The sequence below is a fragment of the Asterias rubens genome, chromosome 22 (genome assembly GCF_902459465.1).
Source record: "Asterias rubens chromosome 22, eAstRub1.3, whole genome shotgun sequence".
Lineage (NCBI taxonomy): Eukaryota > Metazoa > Echinodermata > Asteroidea > Forcipulatida > Asteriidae > Asterias > Asterias rubens.
This window is the reverse complement of record NC_047083.1, coordinates 3,232,386-3,255,949: the sequence shown is the minus strand read 5'-3', so window position 1 is coordinate 3,255,949 and position 23,564 is coordinate 3,232,386. Positions and strand designations below refer to the sequence as shown.

Genomic DNA, 23,564 nt, shown 5'->3' with positions numbered 1-23,564 from the left:
AAACAAATAAACAAATTTATACAAGAGAAAGCAACAATTTAACTAAACAATACAATATTACAAACAAGATTTAGTGAATAAGTGAGTTTTGAGATGGGATTTGAAGAGGTCCGGGTTTATCTGGGAACGGAGAGTAGCAGGAAGAGAGTTCCAAAGTGTGGGTGCGCTGAAAGCAAAGGTTCTTTTACCGTACGTTTTTGTTCTGTATGGGGGAGTGCCTAGTAACATTGAGTACGCACGCACTCAAGCCAAAATTACCCGCTAACCCGTGAAACGCCCTTGATGTAAGCACAGAATTCTCTGCTGCCCCAAACGCAGATTATTTGCTTACGGTAAGCAGAGCCATGAACTGGGGTCGAGTTAGTATGTCATATTACTAGTCCATCAGCCGTTTCACTTGTCTGAAATTCAAGAAGTAGAAATACTTTTCAATACTGAAATAACCAACCTGACCACTGGGAGAGAATTGTTACATTTCCTCAGGTATTTTAGGTAGCATTTGACCAGAGAACATTGCTCAGCTGCCTGTTAAGGCATGAAGGGCAAAAACAATTTGGGATTCTCAGAAACTTAACAAAAGTGCACTTAAAAGAACACGTTGCCTGGGATTGGTCTTTGAAAAGCTTTTGTAATTATTTGTTATAGAGCGCATTGGTAACAAATTTGCCTCGAATATGCGTGGTTTTTCTTTTACTAACACGCGAACTAACACGGTCGGCCACTTATGGGAGTCAAATGTTTGACTCTCATAAATGGCCGACCGTGTTAGTGGACGAGGTAAAAGGGAAACCGTGCAATTTGGAGGCATGTTTGTGTGGATCATTGTATTCTACTTTTAAAACATCTTTCTACCCATATGCATTTTATAACAAATGGATACAAACGCTTTTTTTTTAAAGACCAACTAAGTTGACCCCCATTCATCTGTTATCTGTTATTTAGAGGGTTCACATTTTGGGAGCCAGTTTACGTAGTGTACGTAAAGATCAATCTCTGCACTTGTGAAATTGGTTTTTGCTTGATATGATGAATTTTATTCCCTTTTGCACAATTTTGTTTTCTTTTTTCTATTTTTATGGTGTATCAAAGGGTCCTACAGCACTTTTTTTTGTATGATGGTTTTATAGATCAAGCTGTATAGTATAACAATAGTATCCGATTGTGTTCAGTATCTGTGTCTTGCAATTTGTTAACTCTATTTTACTGATTGAAGAAATGTAGTCAACCTATGAGTACATTTACAACCTTGCATCTCCCTGATGCTGTACACAATCTACCTGATTGCCAAGTTGCAAATGTTGGCAGCTCTGTTACAGTATTGTCCTAATGGACCCTTCCCTTAAACAATGCTAGTTACATTCACGTATGCGTACAGACTCTATTATTTGACGAACACCATAGAGTTGTGCACTAAGCAGACGCGCAAACACGTCTGCGCCAAGCAGCCATTAGCCATGTACAAAACAGTGCAATGTTGCCTTATCTTTGGCCAACCAAAATGTTAGTGCGCACGCGCTATGCGCAATTTACGTACTTCATGGGAAGGGTCTATTCCACTGGACTTCATCATAACTAGTCTTTCATTTATATTTTCTCATTCCACTGCTGTTCTAAACATTCCCTAAAGAAACTAAACTGTTAACTGGCGGTTGTAAGTGTGGTAAGTGTTTACCCTTGCAATTCTAGAGCAGTGTGGGTACCCGCTGCCAAAAAAACATATGATCTGCCTCTAGCTACCGGGCAATCTCGGTAGTCTAGTTGGTAGATGTCTCCCGGAGATCCAATAAATCTCCTCCGCGATAGTAGATTAAAGAAAGACAGTTCTTCCAGAATTAACGAACTCTACCTGGCAAGTAGATACACACATGATGTTACCGCAAACCAGTTATGTTTATGTTTCATCTATTAAAGGGGCAATTACATTTCCATTCCATAAAAGTAGTGTTTCTTCTTTGTTCCTTGGAATTTCAGGTAGTAAACAGTGTAACACCTTTTGTCAGTATTTCTGAAAGAATATTTTCATACATAGATTAATATTAGATTAAAGGCAGGGTATACTTTTGGTAATGTTCAAGGCCAGTATTTTTACTTGGTGTGTCGCAACACATTGCAAAAAATAATAATCCAGTGAAAATTTGGGCTTATAAATGGTCATCAAAGTTGCAGTAAAATACAGGGGGAAAAACACCTCTGTGTATAGAGTTGCATGCCTGAGACGAGCCTTTCTCATATTCAAATTTTTTGGTGAAAAAATGTCCCTTTACTCTAAAACGACGTTACCTTTAAAGTGAGTTACTTTCTCCCAATGGTTTATAATAGCACCAGCTCTCTGGTGCTCTTTACCAAGTAAGTTGTGATGGTCAGTAATTTTTGGGAGTAATTACCAAAAGTAAACCCTCCCTTTAAACATTTATTCCTATTTTCATATTTTGTACAAATTACCTCTTAGCAACTGAACTTACAGGAAAACTTGATAAACTTGTGGGTGCAGCTGTGTATAGAACTTTCTCTGTGGAGGTGTTGGCTCGACGAAAAGCTGGGCCCGATTTCATAAAGCTGTTAAGAACAACAAAAGCTAGCAGCAAACATACAATACATTATAATGTAAATTTTGTGACCAGGGCCCACTTTCATAGAGCTGCTAAGCACAAAATTTTGCTTAGCATGAAATTTCTTCCTTGATAAAAACAGGATTACCAACCAATTTCCATTTGTTGCATAGCACTTGTCACTGGTATTCAGCTGTTGTTTGCTGATCCTGAAAATCACAGGAACATTTGGTTGGTAGTCCTGTTTTAATCAAGAAAGAAATTTCATGCTAAGCAAATGTTTGTGCTTAACAGCTCTATGAAATTGGGCCCAGTTCCCTGCTAAGTACATTTGTTCTGCTCAACAGCTATATGAAATTGGGTCCTGTGGTGTGACCAAAGTAAACTATATTTTTACCAATCATGCTTAGTGGAATTAACTTTGTCTTCCAAATCAAAAATATATTTTGGATAACTTTATAGAAGTCAAACAGTTAGATATAAAAAAAACTGTTTTATTTGTTTAGTTGTTAAAACTAGGTAGTACCAAAGTCTTATATTCATGTATGAATAGTCCAGTTTAAAGGATTTGATTGCATTATAGCAAATTAATGTAAAGGCAAAGTATAAGTTTGGTGTTTGGGAACCGTTTCAGCTGAACAAAGTGTCAAGATATTTTTTTCCTTTTTTTGTCTACGGTGACAGCACATGTTCAAATTTTCAATTTACTTTTTTTTATTATAGGGTAACTGATAGTAGCCACTACGCAGTCTATTTTTTCAATTTGTAATTTGTTGAGTTATATTATAAGATTCCAAAGTAGTTAAACTGCTTTTGGGGTTTTATTTACAAATTTAATATGAATCAATTCCAGCGCAGTTTTTCATTGTTTTTCTTTTTTGTAGCCGCTTTTACTTGTGATAACAAATTTATTTAGAGGGTTAATTAATGGAATTTTGTATATTATTTGGTATATTAATATTATTATTATTATTATTATTATTTTGTTTTGCCAATAATAAAAGAAATATTTTAGGATTCTTGTGAAACTATAGCTCGACAAATTCAAATTTTAGTTGGGCTGAGCATTGAGGTAGAATATAATTCTACCTCCATGGGCTGAGGCAGCCTGTTGTTTCATACATAATTGACAGTTCTGTAGTTGATGCTTCTCTGTACAAAGGATACATATTTTTTTCAAATTTAGAAATAATATGCTTTCAACAATGGTAACAGCTTGCACATGACATCATTGACCGCCATCTTTGATAAAATAAAACACCATTGGAAACGTGCAAGCACTCGCGCTGCGTACAACTCTCGGCCAATAATCATTGACCGCCGTCTTTGATAAAAAAAACACCATTGGAAACGTGCAAGCACTCGCGCTGCGTACAACTCTCGGCCAATAATCATTGATTGCCATCTTTGATAAAAAAAACCACAATTGGAGGAAACGTGCAAGCACTTGCACTGCGTACAACTCTCGGCCAATAATCATTGACCGCCATCTTTGATAAAAAAAATACCATTGGAAACGTGCAAGCACACGCGCTGCGTACAACTCTCGGCCAATAATCATTGACCGCCATCTTTGATAAAAAAAAACACCATTGGAAACGTGCAAGCACTCACGCTGCGTACAACTCTCGGCCAATAATCATTGACCGCCGTCTTTGATAAAAAAACACCATTGGAAACGTGCAAGCGCACGCGCTGCGTACAACTCTCGGCCAATAATCATTGACCGCCATCTTTGATAAAAAAAACACCATTGGAAATGTGCAAGCACTCGCGCTGCGTACAACTCTCGGCCAATAATCATTGACCGCCATCTTTGATAAAAAAACACCATTGGAAACGTGCAAGCACTCGCGCTGCGTACAACTCTCGGCCAATAATGGCCTTTCACAAGTGCATTTATCTACACCAACTGTAGAATGGTGGCAAATGCAACCAATGGGTCTAATAGATCTTTAGCACGCTGTCACCATCTTGGTCAAGTTCCCTGTTTCCATAAAAGTAATGAATACTTAGGCCGTGTCCGAAACGACGGCTTCGGCTACAGCTACGTCTAGATCAGCGCGTCTACCAGTGTTGAAGAATAGGCAGACGCGCGCGATCTAGCCGTAGCTGTAGCCGAAGTCGCCGTTTCGGACACGGCCTAACATTCATTGCGCAAACATGGCACCAGACTATTATTTCGTCCAGCATCAGTGCAGTTTGCTTAGGCCGTGTCCGAAACGGCGACTTCGGCTACAGCTACGGCTAGATCGCGCACGTCTGCTATTCTTTAACACTGGTAGACGCGCTGATCTAGACGTAGCTGTAGCCGAAGTCGTCGTTTCGGACACGGCCTTACAATGAGTTGGAATGGAGTAAAATTAAGATGGCCACACCATGATTACGGTCTATTGTAGGACGGCAACAATGCATTACACTTGAATTCGCCCCAGTGTTCCTGGATTTGATTGGCAGCATATTGCACCACAACATCTTATAAACCATTGCATGATGTTATTAGCTATAGCTCATTCGAATTCAGGATTATTACAAGAGTACGACTAGTAAAATGTTTAAGAATCATAATATAAAGATGCTTATTAAAGAGAGAATTAATCAATTATACCTTCCAATGACATTGTGCTTATGCTTATTAATATTAATGCTATATTTTCATTTTTTGGTATCAAATTTATAACTCATATATCGATTTTTAATTTCTGTGGTATAATTTTATGAATATTAGTTTGAAGATGCTGATCTGTAGAATTAAAATTTGAATTGGCAATTGATGATTTCTTTTGTTTTAATCTGGATTTTCTATTGAAAGAGTCATAGTGTTTTTAATGATCAATGTTTCTGAGATTAACGAACGTTGATTTATATTTAAATAGGAATACGTTCCCAGGTCAAAATTCCAGTTGAACCTAGTTAACTGGGGTCAACTGGTTCAACTGGATAGTAATCAAACTTGTCCATTTTCCATATTAACCAACTGGTTAGGTCTAGGTTTAACTGTGTTCGACTAGGTTGAAATTATAAACCAGTTGGTCTCTGTCCATTTTCCATATTAAACCAACTGGTTTTAACTGTGTTTAACTAGTTTATCAACTGGTTTCAACTAGTTCCAGTTAAACCCAGTTTAACTAGGTTCAACTGGAATTTCGACCTGGGTTGCCTTCCTTGGATGGTCGAGTGATCTTTGACTCTTATAGTGTTTGTAACCGTTTGTTATATGCATGGTTAGAAAGGGGTTCAATAGAATACAATGATCCACTTGCCTAGAAATTGCATGGTACGACTGTGTAATTAAATTAGTCCATCCACTTCCCCTGGTTTGGTTATTTGTGTTTGTGTGATGATTGTGTGCCAGTATTTTGTCTGTGGTGTTTTTTTTTGGACAAAAAGAACAATTTATTTGTCCAAAGATTAAATTTACACGGTGGTAGAAAGCGTCTCCTAACTTATTACTTTATACTGAGGTGCTTTAGTTTTTTTTTAAAATTAGTCAAACAAGTCACACAAATAATTTTCGTTTTGGTTGGGACACCGTATTAATTTACGAAGAGCGTCGTCGCACACCTTTAACTTTTTATTCTGGAGGGGGGGGGGGGTGGTGAAACATGAGGTAATCCCAGCATGCATTGCGCTGTTCAATCGTAAAACAAACATGGCCGCTTCCAGTACTGAATCTAAAACCTGAACTTGCACCGGACAAATTTGCCGCTGAATTAGTTGAATAACTCCAGGTGTGAAGACCCGTGTACTGCTCCATCATAAAACAGGTAAGATTGAATATGTTTTTTGAAATGGGATGTAGCATTCGCTGTTTCGACCCAATGTTCAGTGCTTTATTTCGTCGACTTGGGGTTGGGTTGGTCGGCCGCGCGCTCCGATCGTCGGCTCGCAAAAAGGCACCGGTTTGTGCGGCTGGTGGTTTGTGCTATAATTTTTTGGGGAAAACTTTGGACAAATTTTACCCCCTCGCCACCAGTTTCTCAAAGTTTTTTTCCTTTTTTTTTAGTTAAGTGCAAACAAGATTGTTTTCATAATAAAAATTAATAAAAATAATAATATTAAAATTAAATCATATTTTTCAAATTAATCTTTATTCTTATCTTATTAATATAATTATATTTTTTATGAAAACAATTTTTATAGAAAATATGGGACCGGTTTTAACAAGTAATATTTTGCTCACAAATCTTAACCTAAAAAAACTCACTAGTTAGTATAAGTAAAATATTTTAAAAAGAAAGCGAAATCGCGATTTCTCCCACCCACATGCCCTGACTCTCCCTTTTTCTCCTCGTCCATCCTGTCTCGGTCAGCAGGCTCTGCTGAGATCAATTTTTTATCATCCATATGTATACATGTATCTGCATGTACATGTGCTTCTAGAAACTAAAAGCTGAATAAAGGCTCCCTGTGTCGGTGTGAGTGTGTGGTTGTTATAGGGTGCGTTCGATAAGCTTCCCTGGGTCGGCCCCACGGTGCTCACTTGGGCGAGCCCCTGACAAGAGCTAATCGGACGATCACACTTGCCCTCTCGTGGGTTGTCATGCACATCGGGTCACCCCCAAGTGACCCACTCCACAAGCAGGGCACTGGGGCTGATGTCGACCTGGATGAGCCGCGTAAAAGCTACTCGAACGTACCGAGGCAGACCGGGGTCGACCCAGGGAAGCTAAACGAACGCACCCAGTCTTCCTTAAATAAATATGGATGGGGGTCTAAAAATACAAGTAATATTTTGGGCCTATTTTTATTATTATTTAACTCTATACGTGAACGGCAGGTAAATGTAAGTCATCAGTGCATAATATCAATAACAATAATCTTTTTAATGATTTTGATTTTCTAAAATCAAACTACCAACGTTGTTTCAGAGAATGGAAGACTTCAAGCCATACCCTACGCAGGCCAAGGCTGACGATCTACTCCCGGCACAGCTCATGGTGTCCGACCACTCAACGGACTCCCCTACACAGCAGCAAGTCAGGTCCAAACCAGACCAGTCAACGTTCGATGTCATTAAAGCCGTCCAGTATGGTGCCCTCGACAGAGTCAAAGAGCTGGTGGAAAACGGGTTGGATGTACAGGAACCAGACAAGGAGAACGTAACGTTACTCCACTGGGCTTCCATCAACAACAGATTGGATATTGCAAAGTGAGAAAGTTTAAAAGAGAAATGTCAAATTAATTTTTTGTGATGTAATCATTTCCTAATAATAGTTAATGGCCTGACGTTTAGCCGAAGAGAAAGTTTCTGGTAGTTTTGATACGTCAGGTTGCTAACTATTTTTTCCAAAAACCAACCAGGCCTAGGCCTACATGTAATACTTCACGGAGGCAACGAAGGCGATTGCCTCCATACACTCTGGTCATTTGCCTTGGTGCCTTTGAAATGCACTCAGTAGAAATCTGTACAATTTCCTTTTACCTTGGTTTCCTTGCCATGTTAAAAACGAAGTGTAAAGGCCAGTAGGCCACTAACTAGTTTTCGCCAAATATCCAATCCGAGCTCATACATCCCCTTGCCCTTTTGTCTGTGCAGGTATCTGATAAATCAAGGTGCAATAATCGACCAACTCGGGGGTGACCTCAACTCAACGCCCCTTCACTGGGGGGCACGGCAAGGCCACCTACCCATGGTGGTCCTGCTGATGCAATACGGGGCTGATCCATCGCTACGGGACGGTGAGGGGGTCAGTGCCATTCACCTGGCATGCCAGTATGGACACACGGCCATCATTGCGTACCTCATCGCTAAGGGACAAGATCCAAACATGCTGGACGGCAACGGGATGTCTCCCCTCATGTGGGCATGCTACAGGACCTTTTCGTAAGTAGATCCAACTACAACTAAAAAACAAAAACAAATTATGAGAAGATAGATAGAAATTTGCATCGGAGATAGATGGAAATTTGCATCGAAGATAAAGGTTGTTAATTTTGGTTTTACCCCTTTTACACCAATAACTGTATACCGGTACTCTGTACTTCCTGGGCTCTGTAAAAAAAAAAAAAATCATAAATCAGAGTCTAACCCACGACCTTCGCAATGGACCCTTCCTATGAAACATGCTAATTACATTCACGCATGCGCACAGACCCTGTTGGTTGGCAAATGCCATAGAGTCTGAGAGTTGTGCACTAAGCAGACACGCAGTCGCGTCTGCGTCACGCACCCATTAGCCGTGTACAAAACAGCGCGATGTTCCCTCATTTTGCCAACCAAAACGTTAGTGCGCACGCGCTACGTGCAATTTACATATTTCATAGGAAGGGTCTATTCCAGAGCAGTGTCTTACCAGCTAGGTCACCGAGATTGCCTGGAAGCTAGAGGCAGTTAAAATCCTATGTTTTAGCAGATGGTACCGCAACGAGACACATGTAAAAATTATGAGAAAAAGCCTAACAACTTCAAGTTGAGGGCTACACTTAATTGAACAAAACAAATTTATGAGTGTGTGGCCCCCTGAAGTTGGTTAATCATAATAATAATAATAATTGTGGCTTCTTATAATTAAAAGTGCACAATGTATGTTCGTCACACAGTGACGCTCCTGGCGCTGTAACATACAGTATTTCCTGCCAGATTGTGGGACTACGTTTGAATTATGAGACCTAGTTCTGATAGCACCATGTAATGCTTTACAAGATGCTGTAGCACAATTTGCTACCGATCGGAGCAGGAACAACGGGGCGAACCCCTTCTCTTTTCGATAAGTGCACTTGGTTCTTTTACATGCGTTACTTAACACATGGGACCAACGGCTTAATGTCCCATCCGAAGGACGAAGCAATGGTTAAGTGTCTTGCTTAGGGACACAAGTGTCACGGCTGGGGATTAACGTTGTACATGCCCTGTTGTATGTAATTTTACAATTTTATTTATTTGTATAATTTCAGTGTGGATCCAACCCGTTTACTGCTGACCCTGGGTGCCAGTCCCAACCTACAGGACAAACACTACCAGAATACTGCCCTCCACTGGGCAACAGCTGTGGGTAATACCGCAGCAGTCACTACGCTACTCCAGCAAGGCGCAGATAGCTTCATTGAGAATAGCAGGGTAAGTGAATTCGCTCGGCCCCAGCGGCCAGTCTATCCAGGACCGCTGGGATGGGCTAATCGCTTGAACAGATTCTTGTTCAGGAAGTACGTCATGCGTACAGTGCATAGAAATAATGGTACAGTGTGAGTGTTATGCATGATGGGACTGCGCATTATTAAAACGATGAGCGTGCATGATGCGTTTGCCCATCCCAGCGCCTTTGGTTAAAGCAATGCGCTGGGTACGAGCGAAGGTAAGTGAGTTGATAACCCAACGTTGGAAGTGTCGTTGCCCAACGGTAAAGAGCTCCGTATTCAAAATCTTATTCTGTGGGTTCTACACAGTCGGCCATTTTATGGAGTTAAAATTTTGACTTTCCCATATGACCAGTGCAGTATCTTGCCTGCCAGAAAACACAAGGAATGTTTAGTACCAGGTCACACTTATTGTAAACAAAGTTCACATTTGTGGCAGTGTCATGGCCGAGCGGTTAAGAGCACCAGATTCAAGCACTGGTGTTTGATCAGCAGGGTGTGGGTTCGGATCCCGGTCGTGACACTTTCTACATAAAGTTGGGGAGGTAGTGCTTTCTGCTCTACCTGCTAGGCTTCGAATTGAAGATACCCAAGCCTACATTCGTATGGACTGTGAAAGGGGTAACCCTGTTTCAGCTCTAGGAGTAGGTGGCAACGGCCTCTGGAAAAAATAATTGTAGCCCACACCTTGACGTGGCCTTCAGGCCTTGTGTGTCAGGCGACTTGCATTAAAGAAAGAAAAAAAAACTGTTCTATGTACATCATTGTTTTTATTATTATTATCTCCCAGCATGAAACCCCATTGGATGTTGCCATGTCACGACGTAATGGCTACATTGCAATACGCATCAAAGAGAACAGAGGTGAAGCGTCTACTGGTAACAAGAAAGGCAGCAAGGTAAAACAAGTCCAGTCATTTTAAAGTCAATGGACACTATTGGTAAATACTCAATATAATTATTAGCATCAAACCTCACTTGGTAATGAGTAATGGGGAGCTGTTGATGGTATAACACATTGTGAGAAACAGCTCCCCTCTGAAGTAACGTAGTTTTCTAGAAAGAAGTAATTTTCCACGAATTTGATTTCAAAAACTAGATTTTGAGGTCTCAAAATCAAGCATCTGAAAGCACACAACTTTGTGTGACAAGGTTGTTTATTCTTCCATTATTATCTCGCAACGACCAATTGAGCTCAAATTTTCACACATTTGTTATTTTATGCATATGATGAGATACACCAAGTGAGAAGACTGATCTTTGACAATTACCAATAGTGTCCAGTGTCTTTAAACTAAAGTGTTTGTGTACTTTTGTTTGACACAAACCTTTTTCGCTAATCAACTGAAACATGCTGACACAAAAGGCATTTTCCAAACAGTTGGGACACTTTTCAATACGAACACTAAACTCCGCCCTGTGACCGGTTCATGTAAATCATTAGCAAATGATTTCATAAATTTCTTCGTCAACAAGATCTCCAGTTGCTCTTTTTAAAGACCAATGAAAAACCAATACAATTAAAATTGTGTTGGTTATTCATTGCTTGTTTTTGCTGAGCGCCATGATCTAGATTGAATGGCGCTATACAAATCTGGTTATTAATTATTATTAATTATATTATTATTTACATTAATCAAAGACGGTACGAAGGTTATGATGGTAGAAAGCTTCCCTTAAACTATTTCTGTAGTTTTTGAGAAGTTAGTCAAACAATGTCACCAATATTTGTTTTAACATGTACAGCGTATTTACGCAATTTTCCTGAAACAATACTCTGCGATTTTCACCTTTTTGTTTTCAAAAACTTTACGACTAATGAAGCTTGAAACTTCCACTGGTAAATTAGGATATTACATACAGATTCATTCACAGTGAGTAAGTATTAGTGTCATGGTCTTTAAACTACAACTGAGCGTGCAATCGATTAGCTTCCCCGAGTCGACCCCGACCTGCCCCCGGTACATTCAAATAGCTTTGACGTCAATCCAGGGGCTCACCCGGGTCAGCCCCCAATGCCCTGCTTGTGAAGTGGGTCACTTGAGGCTGGCCCGGGGTGCATGATGTTACCACGAGAGGTTGAGTGATCGTTCGATTAGCTCTTTCACCCAATCGACACAGGGTAGCCTTGATCAAGGCGCTACAGCCAGTCGCGACCTGCAAAATCCCAGGTCCCCATCACTGAATTCCGCCAGTGCACCCCCATACATACCATACACACTGCGTGCAGTTTTTGATGCCGAATCGTGCCGCGCACCGAGCCGGGGCACACTTCGCCAACAGCCTTGAGTCAAGGCTAGACACAGGGAAGCTAATCGAACGCACCCTGAAATTTACCTTTATATTTTCTAATCATATACTTTGTCTTGACCTGCAGGTTTTCCGTCAGTATGTGATGTGGTGTTTCCCAGGGACCCTGATGATCTTAGCTGGTCTGATTCCAGACCTCAGCATCCCTTACTCTTACAAGTTTGGTCTGGCTCTCATGGCCATGGGATTGGTTTATGTTTTACTAAGGTAAGAACTCGTCTGGTAACCAACTGTTTGAAGTGCCATGGCTGAGCGTTTAAGAGTGGCATATTCAAACTCTGGCGTTTCTGATCAGCAGACTGTGGGTTTGAGTCCCAGTAGTGATTCTTGTGTCCTTAAAGACACTGGACACTACTGGTACTTGTCAAAGACCAGTCTATTCACTTGGTGTATCTCAACATATGCACAAAATAACAAACCTGACATGTGAAAATTTTAGCTCAATTAGTCAAGATCACAACATTTTTCGCTGGTGGCCGGACTGGAGCATTTGCCGTAGGTACAATTTTAGGTGTTATAAGTTTATCTTAAAGACAGTGGACCGATTGGTAATTGTCAAAGACCAGTCTTCTCACTTGGTGTACAAATGTATCTCAACATATGCACAAAATAACAAATCTGTGAAAATTTGAAGTAGCGAGATAATAATGGAAGAAAAAACACACCTGTCACACAGAGTTGCGTGCTTTCAGATGCTTGATTTTGAGACCTCAAAATCTAATTTTTGTAATCAAATTCCTGGAAAATCACTTCTTTCTCAAAAAACTACGTTACTTCAGAGGGAGCCGTTTCTCACAATCTGTTTATACCGGGTACGTTCGTTTAGCTTCCCTTGGTTGACCCCAATCTTCCCCCGGTGCTTTGTGTGCTTTCAGATGACTGTCAGGGAGCATCCTATACATTAGATAGTTCAGTTACTAGAGCCCCTTACATTTTAATATGGTGGTTGTTGGTGCAAATCCTGCTGTAGTCAATGTTTCTTTTTCCAACCCCAAATCAAAACAAATTTTCTTTAGAAATTTATGAGTTGGTAGAAGGCTTACTCAGAATTGGGTACCACAAGTTAAGGCTGTGTTTGAACTAAGAACTCTAAATTTGTTGCTGGATTGCACGTTCCGAGGTCAGTGATTTTACGTCATTGAAAGTCATTTCTCATGTTAACCATTGCTTCGTCCTTCGGTTGGGACGTAAAGCTGTTGGTCCCATGTGTTGTGTAACGCATGTAAAAGAACCCAGTGCACTTATCGAAAAGAGAAGGGGTTCTCCCCGGTGTTCCTGGCTGTGGCTGCTGTATGCGCCGTAGCACCTTGTAAACCATTATAAGGTGCTACATGTACATAGCTGGGTCTTATAATTCATGACCTGGGAGTTTGTATATAGACCTTTCTTTTGTTGATCAACAAACCGCCTTGGTTGGCATGGTCGGCCGAATGTTAGTAAAACACTAAATCGTAAAAAACAGATGTTTTAACAAAATTCAACATTTTCTGCAAACTTTCAATTAAATAAAGTACTTCTCATCATTAGTTGTTTTGTTTTAAACAAAATCGACAAATTTGGTTACATTGTTACAAAAAATAGCGATCTTTTCTTGATTTGCACTTACGGCTTTCCATAGTTTTCCAATCTGGGTTGGCAAAAACTCGGGCTGTGACGTTGCAAAAGAGAGGTCTATATGCATGTACTCAGCACCTTGAGTACCTTGTATGGTACATGCAGACGCGTGAGCTATAAGGCTTTGATATTATTATTATTAATATAAATGAACTGTAACAACAGAACAATGTTGATTTTTATATTTTTTTTTTCCCCTGTCTGCAGGTTTTTTGTTGATAATCGTGCAACTAAAGTTTTCCCCATAGCCACTGCTGTATCTACTAAAGTCATCCTTAATTTTACTTTCTTCGCCTATTTCTGGCCTTATATCCTTTGAAAAAAAAAAATGTTTAAAATAGTTCATAATGTATAAGAATAGTTTTTTTTTTTTTATGTTATCAGATTCTCGGATTTTGTCTGAATATTTTTTTTTGTGGCGACAAGGAATACTTTAACCCTTTCGAGATCGCTCATTTCCGTGTAATCATCCGTTTAAAATCGCCCAGACATTGGTAATATGTAGGATTTGAAATTTTGCATGGTGGAAATACAGTATGGAATGGTTTGCGGTAACACCATGTAATGACGATCTCTAATGGGTTTGGGTGGTTCTGAAAAGAACCGTTGGTTTCAATTTGCCATTTCGATAAGTATGCTCTGATTACATTGCTTTCTCCAGAAGACGCTCAGAGCATACTGATCGAACCGTCGAGTTGAAACCAACGGTTCTTTTCAGAACCACCCCAGCTCATTAGAGATGGTCATTACAAGGTGTTATCGCAAAGCTTTCCATAATTGCTAATATGATTCATTTCTTTAACCTATTGAGCTAGACCAGCATGCACCTCATTCCATGCCTAACAGCCTAAGGAGCACGTACCGAGTATTTGCGCTAAGATCTATGTAGACTAGTGTAGACTAGACCCTGCACTCAATAAAAAAGTTCCTACTATTACTTTTTTTTCAATGACTAAATAATTCTTGTTAACACACATCGGTGTGTTGGTAAAAACCAAAATTAATATTCTTTTTTTCCCAAAATTAATATTCTTTTTTTCCTGATGCAAATTTAACATCTCTTATATCGTTGCGGTACCCGCTGCCAAAACATAGGATTCGAACTGCTTCTAGCCACCGGGCAACATCTGTAGTCTAGTTGGTGAGACACTGCTGTAGAATTGCAAGGGTCGTGGGTTCGAATCCCACCCGAGTAACATGCCTGTGATATTTGTTCACAGGACTCGGGGGAAAGTACTGAGTATACAGTGCTAACACACATCGGTGTATGGGTAAAAACCAAAATTAATAAATCATTCTTGCTTGAAACATCCTTGACGTTTCTCACATCTCAGTGATTTTTGGTTAAAGATCGGGTTTGTATTAAGTTCGTTTTCCATGTGTTGGTCCTTCTGGAAGTGTTGGCGGTTCAACCCAGGAGTGGTCAAGAACTCACAAGAAGACCAAAAGAGGGTAAGAATTAAATTTACATTTGAATGTTTTTATTTGTTTATAATATATTTTTTCAGCTACTTATTTTTCAGGCGGGTATTTTTATTTTTCAGTTATGCAAGATTATAGTTGTTGGGGGGTCTTGTCTAAAATAATCCAGGACACGTGGTCAGATATAAATCTGTGACGCCAATTTTCTTTTCGAGATTTGCATCTGACTGTATTTACTCGCTGAAATGCACACAATCAATTGGTTGACGAAGTTGCGAGAAAATAATGGAAGAAAATTTTCTAACCGCTGATTGTCCTGGACAAATCTGGACAAGGTTCCTTCTTTACATGTAGATATCGCTCGATGATGGGAAGGGCAATCATCAATGGTTGAGAGCCTAAACTTAAACATCCTTTTTCATCTGGCAACTCACACCTGTTATCTCCATGTAATTCCCTTTCTAAACAGTGGACTTTGATCATGTAAAAACCAGAGGTGCTAGTGACTGCCTCGGGAAGATCAACTGCCAATCCATTTTTAAAGTTTAATGACCCAAGTTATTCAATGGGTGCGTTCTATTAGCTTCCCTGGCTTGGCCCCGGTTGGTTCAAATAGCTTTGATGCATTCCAGGGGCTCACTTGGGTCAACCCCAAGTGCCCTTCTTGTGGAACGGGTCACTTGGGGCTGGCCCAAGGTGCGTGACATCACGACGAGAGGGTGAGTGATCGTTCATTTAGCACTTGTCAGGGACTGACTCGAATGAGCACTGCAGGGTCGACACAGGGAAGCTAATCGAACGCATCCAATGTTTACACACCTAATAAGTGAAAATGTATGCTTTCAGAGTAATGGTGACCACACTCAGAATTTCTTGAATGAATCTAGGTTTCCTGTAATTGCGGGGGGGGGGGGGGGGGGGGGGGGGGGAGAGATGGGGACACCAGATATTAACAGGTACAGGTAGCTGATTGATAGTGCATTCATAGTTTTTTATGTGTCTTGGAAACTCTTTGCAGACAATAATCGAGCTGGCTGAGACTACCGGACTCAACATCAGCCAGTTCTGCACGACCTGTCTGATAAAGCGACCAATCAGATCCAAGCATTGCTCATCATGTGACAAGTGTATCGCGCGATTTGACCACCATTGTCCATGGGTAGACAACTGTATTGGTAAGTGATGTTTCTCATTGTTGTCGGTTTTTCATTCATCTTCAGTCAACTCAAAATCTCCACACAAGACGAGAGAAGATGCCTTTTGAACAATGTTTTTTGAATAACTTAAGTTGCCCCATGCCTGTTTGGCAACTCAAATCTTTCAACTCCAATTGGACGAGGTTGCATTATGACAACCTTATTTAATTTAACCTCATTGGACAGTATTTCCTATGCAATGATTGTAAGCTTGGGTATGAGCATGAACAGAACAACAACTTTATTACAAATTGCCTATGTGCTCAAGCTTGAGTGCTTGTTTGTGTGTAATCTAAGCTTTGTTGATAAAAGTCACCTATGGGGAGGAAGAGGGAAAAGGGTACATTTGACTAAAGTCGCTTATGGTAAGGAAGATGGGTATGAGTGCAGTAGACTAAAGTCACCTACCTGCCTACATGTATGGTAAAGAAAAGGGGGTATGTGTGCAATTGACTAAAATCGCCTATGGTAGGAATTGGGGTATGAGTGCAGTGGACTAAAGTCACCTAGTAAGGAAAGGATCAATTAATTCTTTATATATCTTTGTTATGGTTAGGTTCTCTGAATCATCGCTACTTCATCATGTACCTGGGATTTCTGCCCCTGGCCGCGGTGTTCTACCTTGTCGGCAACGCAATGTGTAAGTGAATTCAACATGAGTTGGGGGTGAACCAAAGACAAATATTGACTAGAGCAGGATTTGAACCGGCCTCCTCCAGATTTAACCAGCCAGTGCTCTACCAACTGGGTTATTTAGCCATTTGATGGGGGTCTCCCAATTTGTTAAAATCTTTGTTCGGGGGTGCCAGTCAGACGACATTTTGACTGTTAACTGTGACCAGGGATCACACCCAAGCTTACACAACTGATCTTAAACTTAATTGCCCCTATTTTTGGCCCTCCTTTTTACATTAAGATGAACATCTAAATGTACACCTAAAAACATTGATTCATAAATACCTCGCACAACTTTGCTATTCCTATTGGTGGAGAGTGCGTTACGTGGGGGTGTTTAAACAGTTGATAATGACCAGCTGGAGCTCTGTTTATAACCGGTTGTTTTCGGATACTACGCGCTAGTCTTGGTGCGAGACATTTCATGTTACAGGCGATGCGGGCGCTGTCGGTGAGTTGGCCGCGCTGTGTGTGAAAGGAAAACGAGAACGTCTTGCACCAAGACTATACGCACACAAATGGATCTGGAAACTGTCAACTCATTCATAACAATGCAACACACGGACCTACAGAGCTCAAGCACGTCGGAAACGAATAAGTTTTACAGAGTTTTTAACTGTATTACGCCTTTTAACCGAAAAGGCATTTATGAATGGGATAAAAGAGTAGTGACTCGTTCTCAAACTCGCAGGGTCGTTGCCGTGGGATAAAGGCCCTTGCCTCGTCTCGGGCTTTTATTACACGGCAACGACCCCGCCGGTTTTAAAAAGCTGTTTAAGAACTCGTCGCTACCCTTTTATTCCCTTATTTAAAAAAATGATTATATTTGTCTGCCATTATTTTTCTGTACACTACAGGATGACACATTTTTTTTTTTTTTTACTAGATTGGCTCGAGTCCTGCAACACCTCCTTTGAAGAGAATGGGGTCTGGATATTCATCGGTGAGGTCATGTCTTGTTCCCCATGGACATTCATCATGAGTCTACAGGTTGCTGTCTACATGGTTTGGGTCGCCATGCTGTTTGTTTGTCAGTTTTACCAGGTACAGTAATACAATAATAATACACACAAACTACTTTAAAGGAACGTTACAGAATTGGTAAGAAAACAAAATCCTGAAGAGCACAGATTTGCATCAAACTTACGCGGTCTAATGATGGTGGAAGTGGAAAACATCCCTTGAATTATTTCTGCCTGAAACATGTGAAATGTCATATTTGATGAGAAATAAATAATTCAACAGGTTTGTCAGTTTATGTATATGGTGGGTTACGTAAAGTGCTTACACTGCCAGTAACGTCATTCGATAGCAAAACCAATTCTGTATAAATGTTCCTTTACTGACCCTAGCAGAGTCTTTCTCGAAGGCCTTCAAGAAAGACTCTGCTAGGGTTGAAACTCCTGGCCATTAACAAGACTTTGCACTTATTTATACCAAAGTCCTTTCGGTTGCTTGAGTTGTTTGCAACAGCTTGTTATATTCCCTCATTAATAATGAGACTGAGTATAGCGCTTTATCACACCCATCGGTCATCTCTAACATGAAGGCAGAGTCACACTGCAGCGATAAATAAAAGGACAAAGATCACAAACGATAAAGATTACACATTATATTGGTTGAATTGCTCCACGCAGAATATGCCCCCGCTCACTCAACCAATCGAGAGTGTGCATTGTTAACATTCTCGTTTTCGTTCTCGAGGCCTGTGTGACCGGGCCTTAAGTGCCTAAGGGCTCAGTATTTTTTCTTGCAGTAGTAGTTTGTGATTGAGTACATGAAGGGGGCATTTTAGGAGATGATTCATGGTCTGCCGCTCTCTGCATTAATAGGTGTCGGGACCTGCAGTGTAACCCAACTTCACCATGTTCGCTTTGCACCTTCAGACAGACGCGTACCATTTAAACAAATTTTGTATAAGATACCATGATTTTACCAGTCACGGCAGCTCATTGGTATTCGTTGGTCAAATAGAATCTCCAACAAGGCACTCTAATGTACCTTCGCTGCAAAAGTTGACCGGTCCACATCAAGGTCATCAAAGCACACTGGCGACTATTCGGAAATGTGTTGCGGCTCCCGCGAGATGTACCCGATCAACTATTCGTAGATAAGTACTTCCGATCGGAACCTGGAGTAGACGTCTTGCGAGGACGCCCTCGTATCACTCTACCAGTGGTGCTCGACCGAGACCTCAAGACAGTAGGCAAGCGTCTACACAGCACAGCTGGGTTGGACTACCTAAGACTTCTGTCCAAGGAGGAATGGTCGAAACGGCAGAAGCGGAACTGACAATAACAGCTACACGATAACTGCTACACACACACACATCGGGGTGTCGTGGCCTAGTGGATAAGAGCACCAAACTCAAGCTCTGGTGCTTCTGTTCAGCAGCGTGTGGGTTCGAATCCCGGTCGTGACACTTGTGTCCCTCAGCAAGACACTAAACTATAATTGCTTCTCTCCACCCAGGGGTAAATGGGTACCTGTGAGGGCAGAGATGGTTCTTGTGATTGGTTTAGCCGAGTTGCGCATATATTGCACCTAGTTTGTACGTATACTCCCCTGGGAGCTGAGGTGGTTTAAGGAATGATTTAAGGCCCAGTGACCAGGGGTAATAATGTCAGAAGAGCTTTGAGACACCCCTCGGGCGTGAAAAGCGCTATATAAAAACGCTTTATTATTATCATTATTATGATTTTGCTCTAAAACAACATTTTCTTGTTTTGTCATTCAGGTGATCTACCTTGGTGTTACGACCAATGAGCGAATGAACCATGCAAAGTACCAGCATTTCAGAGATCCTAAGAGACCTAAAGGTCCATTCAGGGATGAAAACCTTTTTAATCCCTTTCAGTAAGTATCAATCCTTAATCCATAATTCCTAAAGTCATATCCAACTTGTCAATGCTCCAGTCTGTTTACCAAAAATGTTGTGATTTTGGCAACAAGCAATTGTAGGCAGAAACAATTTTCTCAAAACAAACTTTTAGATTTGTTTACCTTCATTTGCTTTGTTTACAGTCGGGGTGTTTTGCGCAACTTCGTTGATTTCTTTGAGTGTACCTGCCTGGGTCTTTGTCGACCAATGAAAGTAGACTGGGGCGCCCAGTTCTCAACGGATCTCAGCCAATCGGGTGCCACCAACTTTGTCAGCACCAACAACAGAGAGAATTACCAGTTTGTCTGATAGGTCAAAGGTCAGGGTTTACTTCCTTATTAAGAAATGACTTGGGTCCATTACGGGAAAAGCTCCATTAAAGAATTTCCGAGTTTGGCCACAAAAACTCGGAAAGTGAGTGAGTGTTTTTAATTGATGAGCAGTTAATTATCCTGGGGCAGTCAGCAGCCCTCTTAGTTTGTTCATTATCAAGTTAAGTCCAAATGTTCGGAAAAGGAATTACTTGGAGATAACGGGTGTGAGTTGTCAGATGGAGAAGATGTATCAGTAATGGTCAAGAAGGATCTCAGTCACCCAAAGAGAGAGAGTGTTACATTGAAGTTCTCGGGTCATGACTCAATGTAATTAAGTCCACTGTTTGAAAAAGGAATTACATAAAGATAACAGGTGTGAGTTGCTAGATGAAAAAGATGTGTCTTATGACATGTATGAGTCTCTTTCTTTAATGGAGCTTTCCTGTATGCAAAGGAATGTACATTATTTTCTTTCTCTTTTTTTATTGATGCGATCTTTCATGTAAATCCAAAAGTCTTCGTAAAAATTGTAACCAAGCAACTATATATTAGATGAATCAAGGGGGTAATTTTACTTTATATTCAAGTTTATTCTTCACTTGGCATCTGCACAATGTACACAAGTTATATTTTTTTTTAGTGGACGACATTTTGTGCATGTTGACCTTTGACACAGGACGCTGAAAAGATGCGATGTCATGACTCCTGAATTTTTTTTTGAGGGATATAACCTCGCACCGTCAGATTAGAAAGCCACTTCAGAGTGAGGGCTACATTTAATGGACCAATCCATTAAGCGCGTCCCCATTGCGTATACACCAATCACAACCCAATGCACAACCAAAAGTCAAACACTGTAAAGACCGACTGTATGTTTGGCACGCACGGCAGAGTTGTGCAGAATGACATAGGAGAGGCTCCTGTGTTCTTGCCCACACGGGCCCCGTGGGCGGAGCCTAATGGATCGGTCTATTTATTTGGGCTATCAACCCAAATCAACCGTCACCAGGGGACAATTGCAGAAAATATTTAACCCACGGAGCGGCCGAGGGGCGCAAGCGGAATGACCAGCTTTGTACATATTTATTAACTACAAAACGGATCAATTCCGCTGATTGTTGTTTTGAATTACCCTTAAAGGCAATGGACACATTTGGTAATTGTCAAAAACCAGTCTTCTCACTTGGTGCATCAGAACTTATGCACAAAATGACAAACCTGTGAAAATAGGAACTTTCAATTGGTCGTCGAAGTTGGGAGATAATAATGGAAGAAAAAACACCCTTGTCGCACACAGTTGTGAGCTTTCACATGCTTAATTCGGGACCTCAAAATCTAATTCTGAGGTCTCTAAATCGAACTCAAATATTTTAGTGGAGAATATTTCATTCTCGAAAACTACGTTACCTCAGAAGGGAGCCGTTTCTCTCGATGTTTTATACCATCGACAGCTCTCCATTGCTCATTACCAAGTAAGTTTGTATGCTAATAATTATTTTGAGTAATTACCAATAGTGTCCACTACCTTTTAACCAGCTCTACGAAATTGGGCCCTAGTTATAAAATAAGATGTTGATTGTTGACCTTTATTCGCCCACCCCCTTAACGGCTGTCCGAAAGTCGATGTGTCCAAAGTATATTTTGGATAAGATATTTATGACGATGTAAATAGTAGCAGCTGCATTATAGAGATAAGTTTATTATTATTATTATTGCTTCTCAATAGTCAATAATATGTTTTTGTGATATATTTGTGCCGTTCATCATTCATTGTTGTTCCATCTGTCGACTCTCCATGTAGAGCAACGGTCTGATTGGAAATTGGAACCCAAGTAGCTTGGCTTTTGAAGTGTAGCAGACTCTATCTGATCATCTTGCTTGTTCTTCTACAGATTTGTGCAAGTCTTGAGATTATACTCGAACTTTGGGCCCTTTTAAAATGTGCCAGTCTTCTACACTAGACACTGTTGGTAATTGTCAAAGACCAGTCTTCTCACTTGGTGTAGCTCAACATATACACAAAATAACAAACCTGTGAACATTGAGCTCAATTGGTCGTCGAAATTGAGAAATAATGAAAAAAAAAAAAAAAAAAAAACCTTGTCACATGAAGTTGTGTGCTTTATAGACAGTTGACACTATTGGTAATTGTCGAAGACTAGTCGTCACAGGTGGTGTATCTCAACATATGCATAACGTAACAAACCAGTGAACATTTTAGCTCAATTGGTCGTCGAAGTTGAGAAATAATAATGGGAAAAAAAAGAAAAAAAAACTTGTCACATGAAGTTGTGTGCTTTAAGACGCTTGATTTCGAGACCTCAAATTCTAATTCTGAGTTCTCAAAATCAAATTCGTGGAACATTACTTCTTTCTCGAAATGAACTACATTACTTCAGAGGGAGCGGTTTCTTGCAATGTTTGATACTATATGGCTTAGACTACCAGCCAAACTACCATGTCACATGTACCATTTGTGGATGGTATCCTGCTAGTATTTGCTTGGAAGAGAATAGTTATCCAATTAGTTTTGCTTTTAAAAAGCAGCTCTATGAAATTGGGCCCTGGTGTTAAATGCCATGGTATTCGTTTCATGTACACGTCCAGTGCAAAATTTGTCAACATCCAAAACAGCCGATGACAATATTCTGAGAAAATTTGACAGCAATTTTTTTTATTTTTTATTTTTTTTATTTATAACTATCAAAACCGAATACGTATTTCTGGTGATAAATTTATTATGTAATGTTGTTTGATGTTACACAGAAATATTTAATTAACTTTTAATTTAACTTTGATAATCAATGTGTATTTAATTTCCAAGCGATAAATTATAGTTGAAATAACAAATCAAGCTTTAGAATCAAGCTTAATATTTAAATGTTGCTGACTGCTATAGCATTGCATAGCAGTTGAAATATACATGTACAATCCACATTTGTCACTATTTTTGATTAGAGATTAGAGATTATCATGAGAGAAATTTATCTTCTTTGTTAATCTGGAGTAGCAGAATTATGATTTTGGTTTGATTTAGTTAATTTGATTGGGGTTTGAATGATTGTGGGTGATGTTGTTTAAGACACTGGACACCTTTGGTAGTTGTCAAAGACCAGTCTTCTCACTTTGTGTATCTCAACATATGCAATAAAATAACAAACCTATGAAAATTTGAGCTCAATTGGTCGTCGAAGTTGAGAGATAGTAATGGAAGAAAAGACACCCTTGTCAAACAAGTTGTGTGCTTTCAGATGCTTGATTTCGAGACCTCAAGCGTGAGGTAATGTTTAACTGAGGAATTACTTCTTACTCAAAAACTACTTCAGAGAGAGCCGTTTTTCAGAATGTTTTATACTGTCAATAGCTCTCCATTGCTCGTTACCAAATTAATAAGGTTTTATGCGAACAATTATTTTGAGTTATTACCAAAAGTGGACAGCGCCTTTAAACAGTAATTGTGTATAAATAGTCATCATACGAAATGGACGGGTACGAATGTAAAAACAACACTTTTTGTCATTGATGAA

The 23,564-nt window shown here is 40.1% G+C and overlaps 1 protein-coding gene across 2 annotated transcripts; it reads left to right on the top strand.

The window, feature by feature from the left end:
• The first annotated feature begins 6,200 nt into the window (after window positions 1-6,200).
• Window positions 6,201-22,069, top strand: LOC117305262 (palmitoyltransferase ZDHHC17-like). Of its 2 annotated transcripts, XM_033790095.1 has the most exons (14): window positions 6,201-6,316; window positions 7,421-7,701; window positions 8,089-8,376; window positions 9,447-9,609; window positions 10,417-10,524; window positions 12,003-12,142; window positions 13,757-13,857; window positions 14,877-15,001; window positions 15,990-16,146; window positions 16,724-16,807; window positions 17,729-17,886; window positions 19,580-19,698; window positions 19,867-20,042; window positions 21,839-22,069. In XM_033790095.1, the coding sequence occupies exons 2-13, from the start codon at window positions 7,424-7,426 to the stop codon at window positions 20,030-20,032; spliced, it is 1,887 nt and encodes a 628-aa protein (XP_033645986.1). In that variant the 5' UTR covers window positions 6,201-6,316; window positions 7,421-7,423; the 3' UTR covers window positions 20,033-20,042; window positions 21,839-22,069. The 2 variants fall into 2 exon arrangements, with proteins under 2 accessions (XP_033645986.1, XP_033645985.1); XM_033790094.1 differs by lacking the exon at window positions 21,839-22,069 and having other exon boundaries at window positions 19,867-21,231.
• The last annotated feature ends 1,495 nt before the right edge of the window (window positions 22,070-23,564 follow it).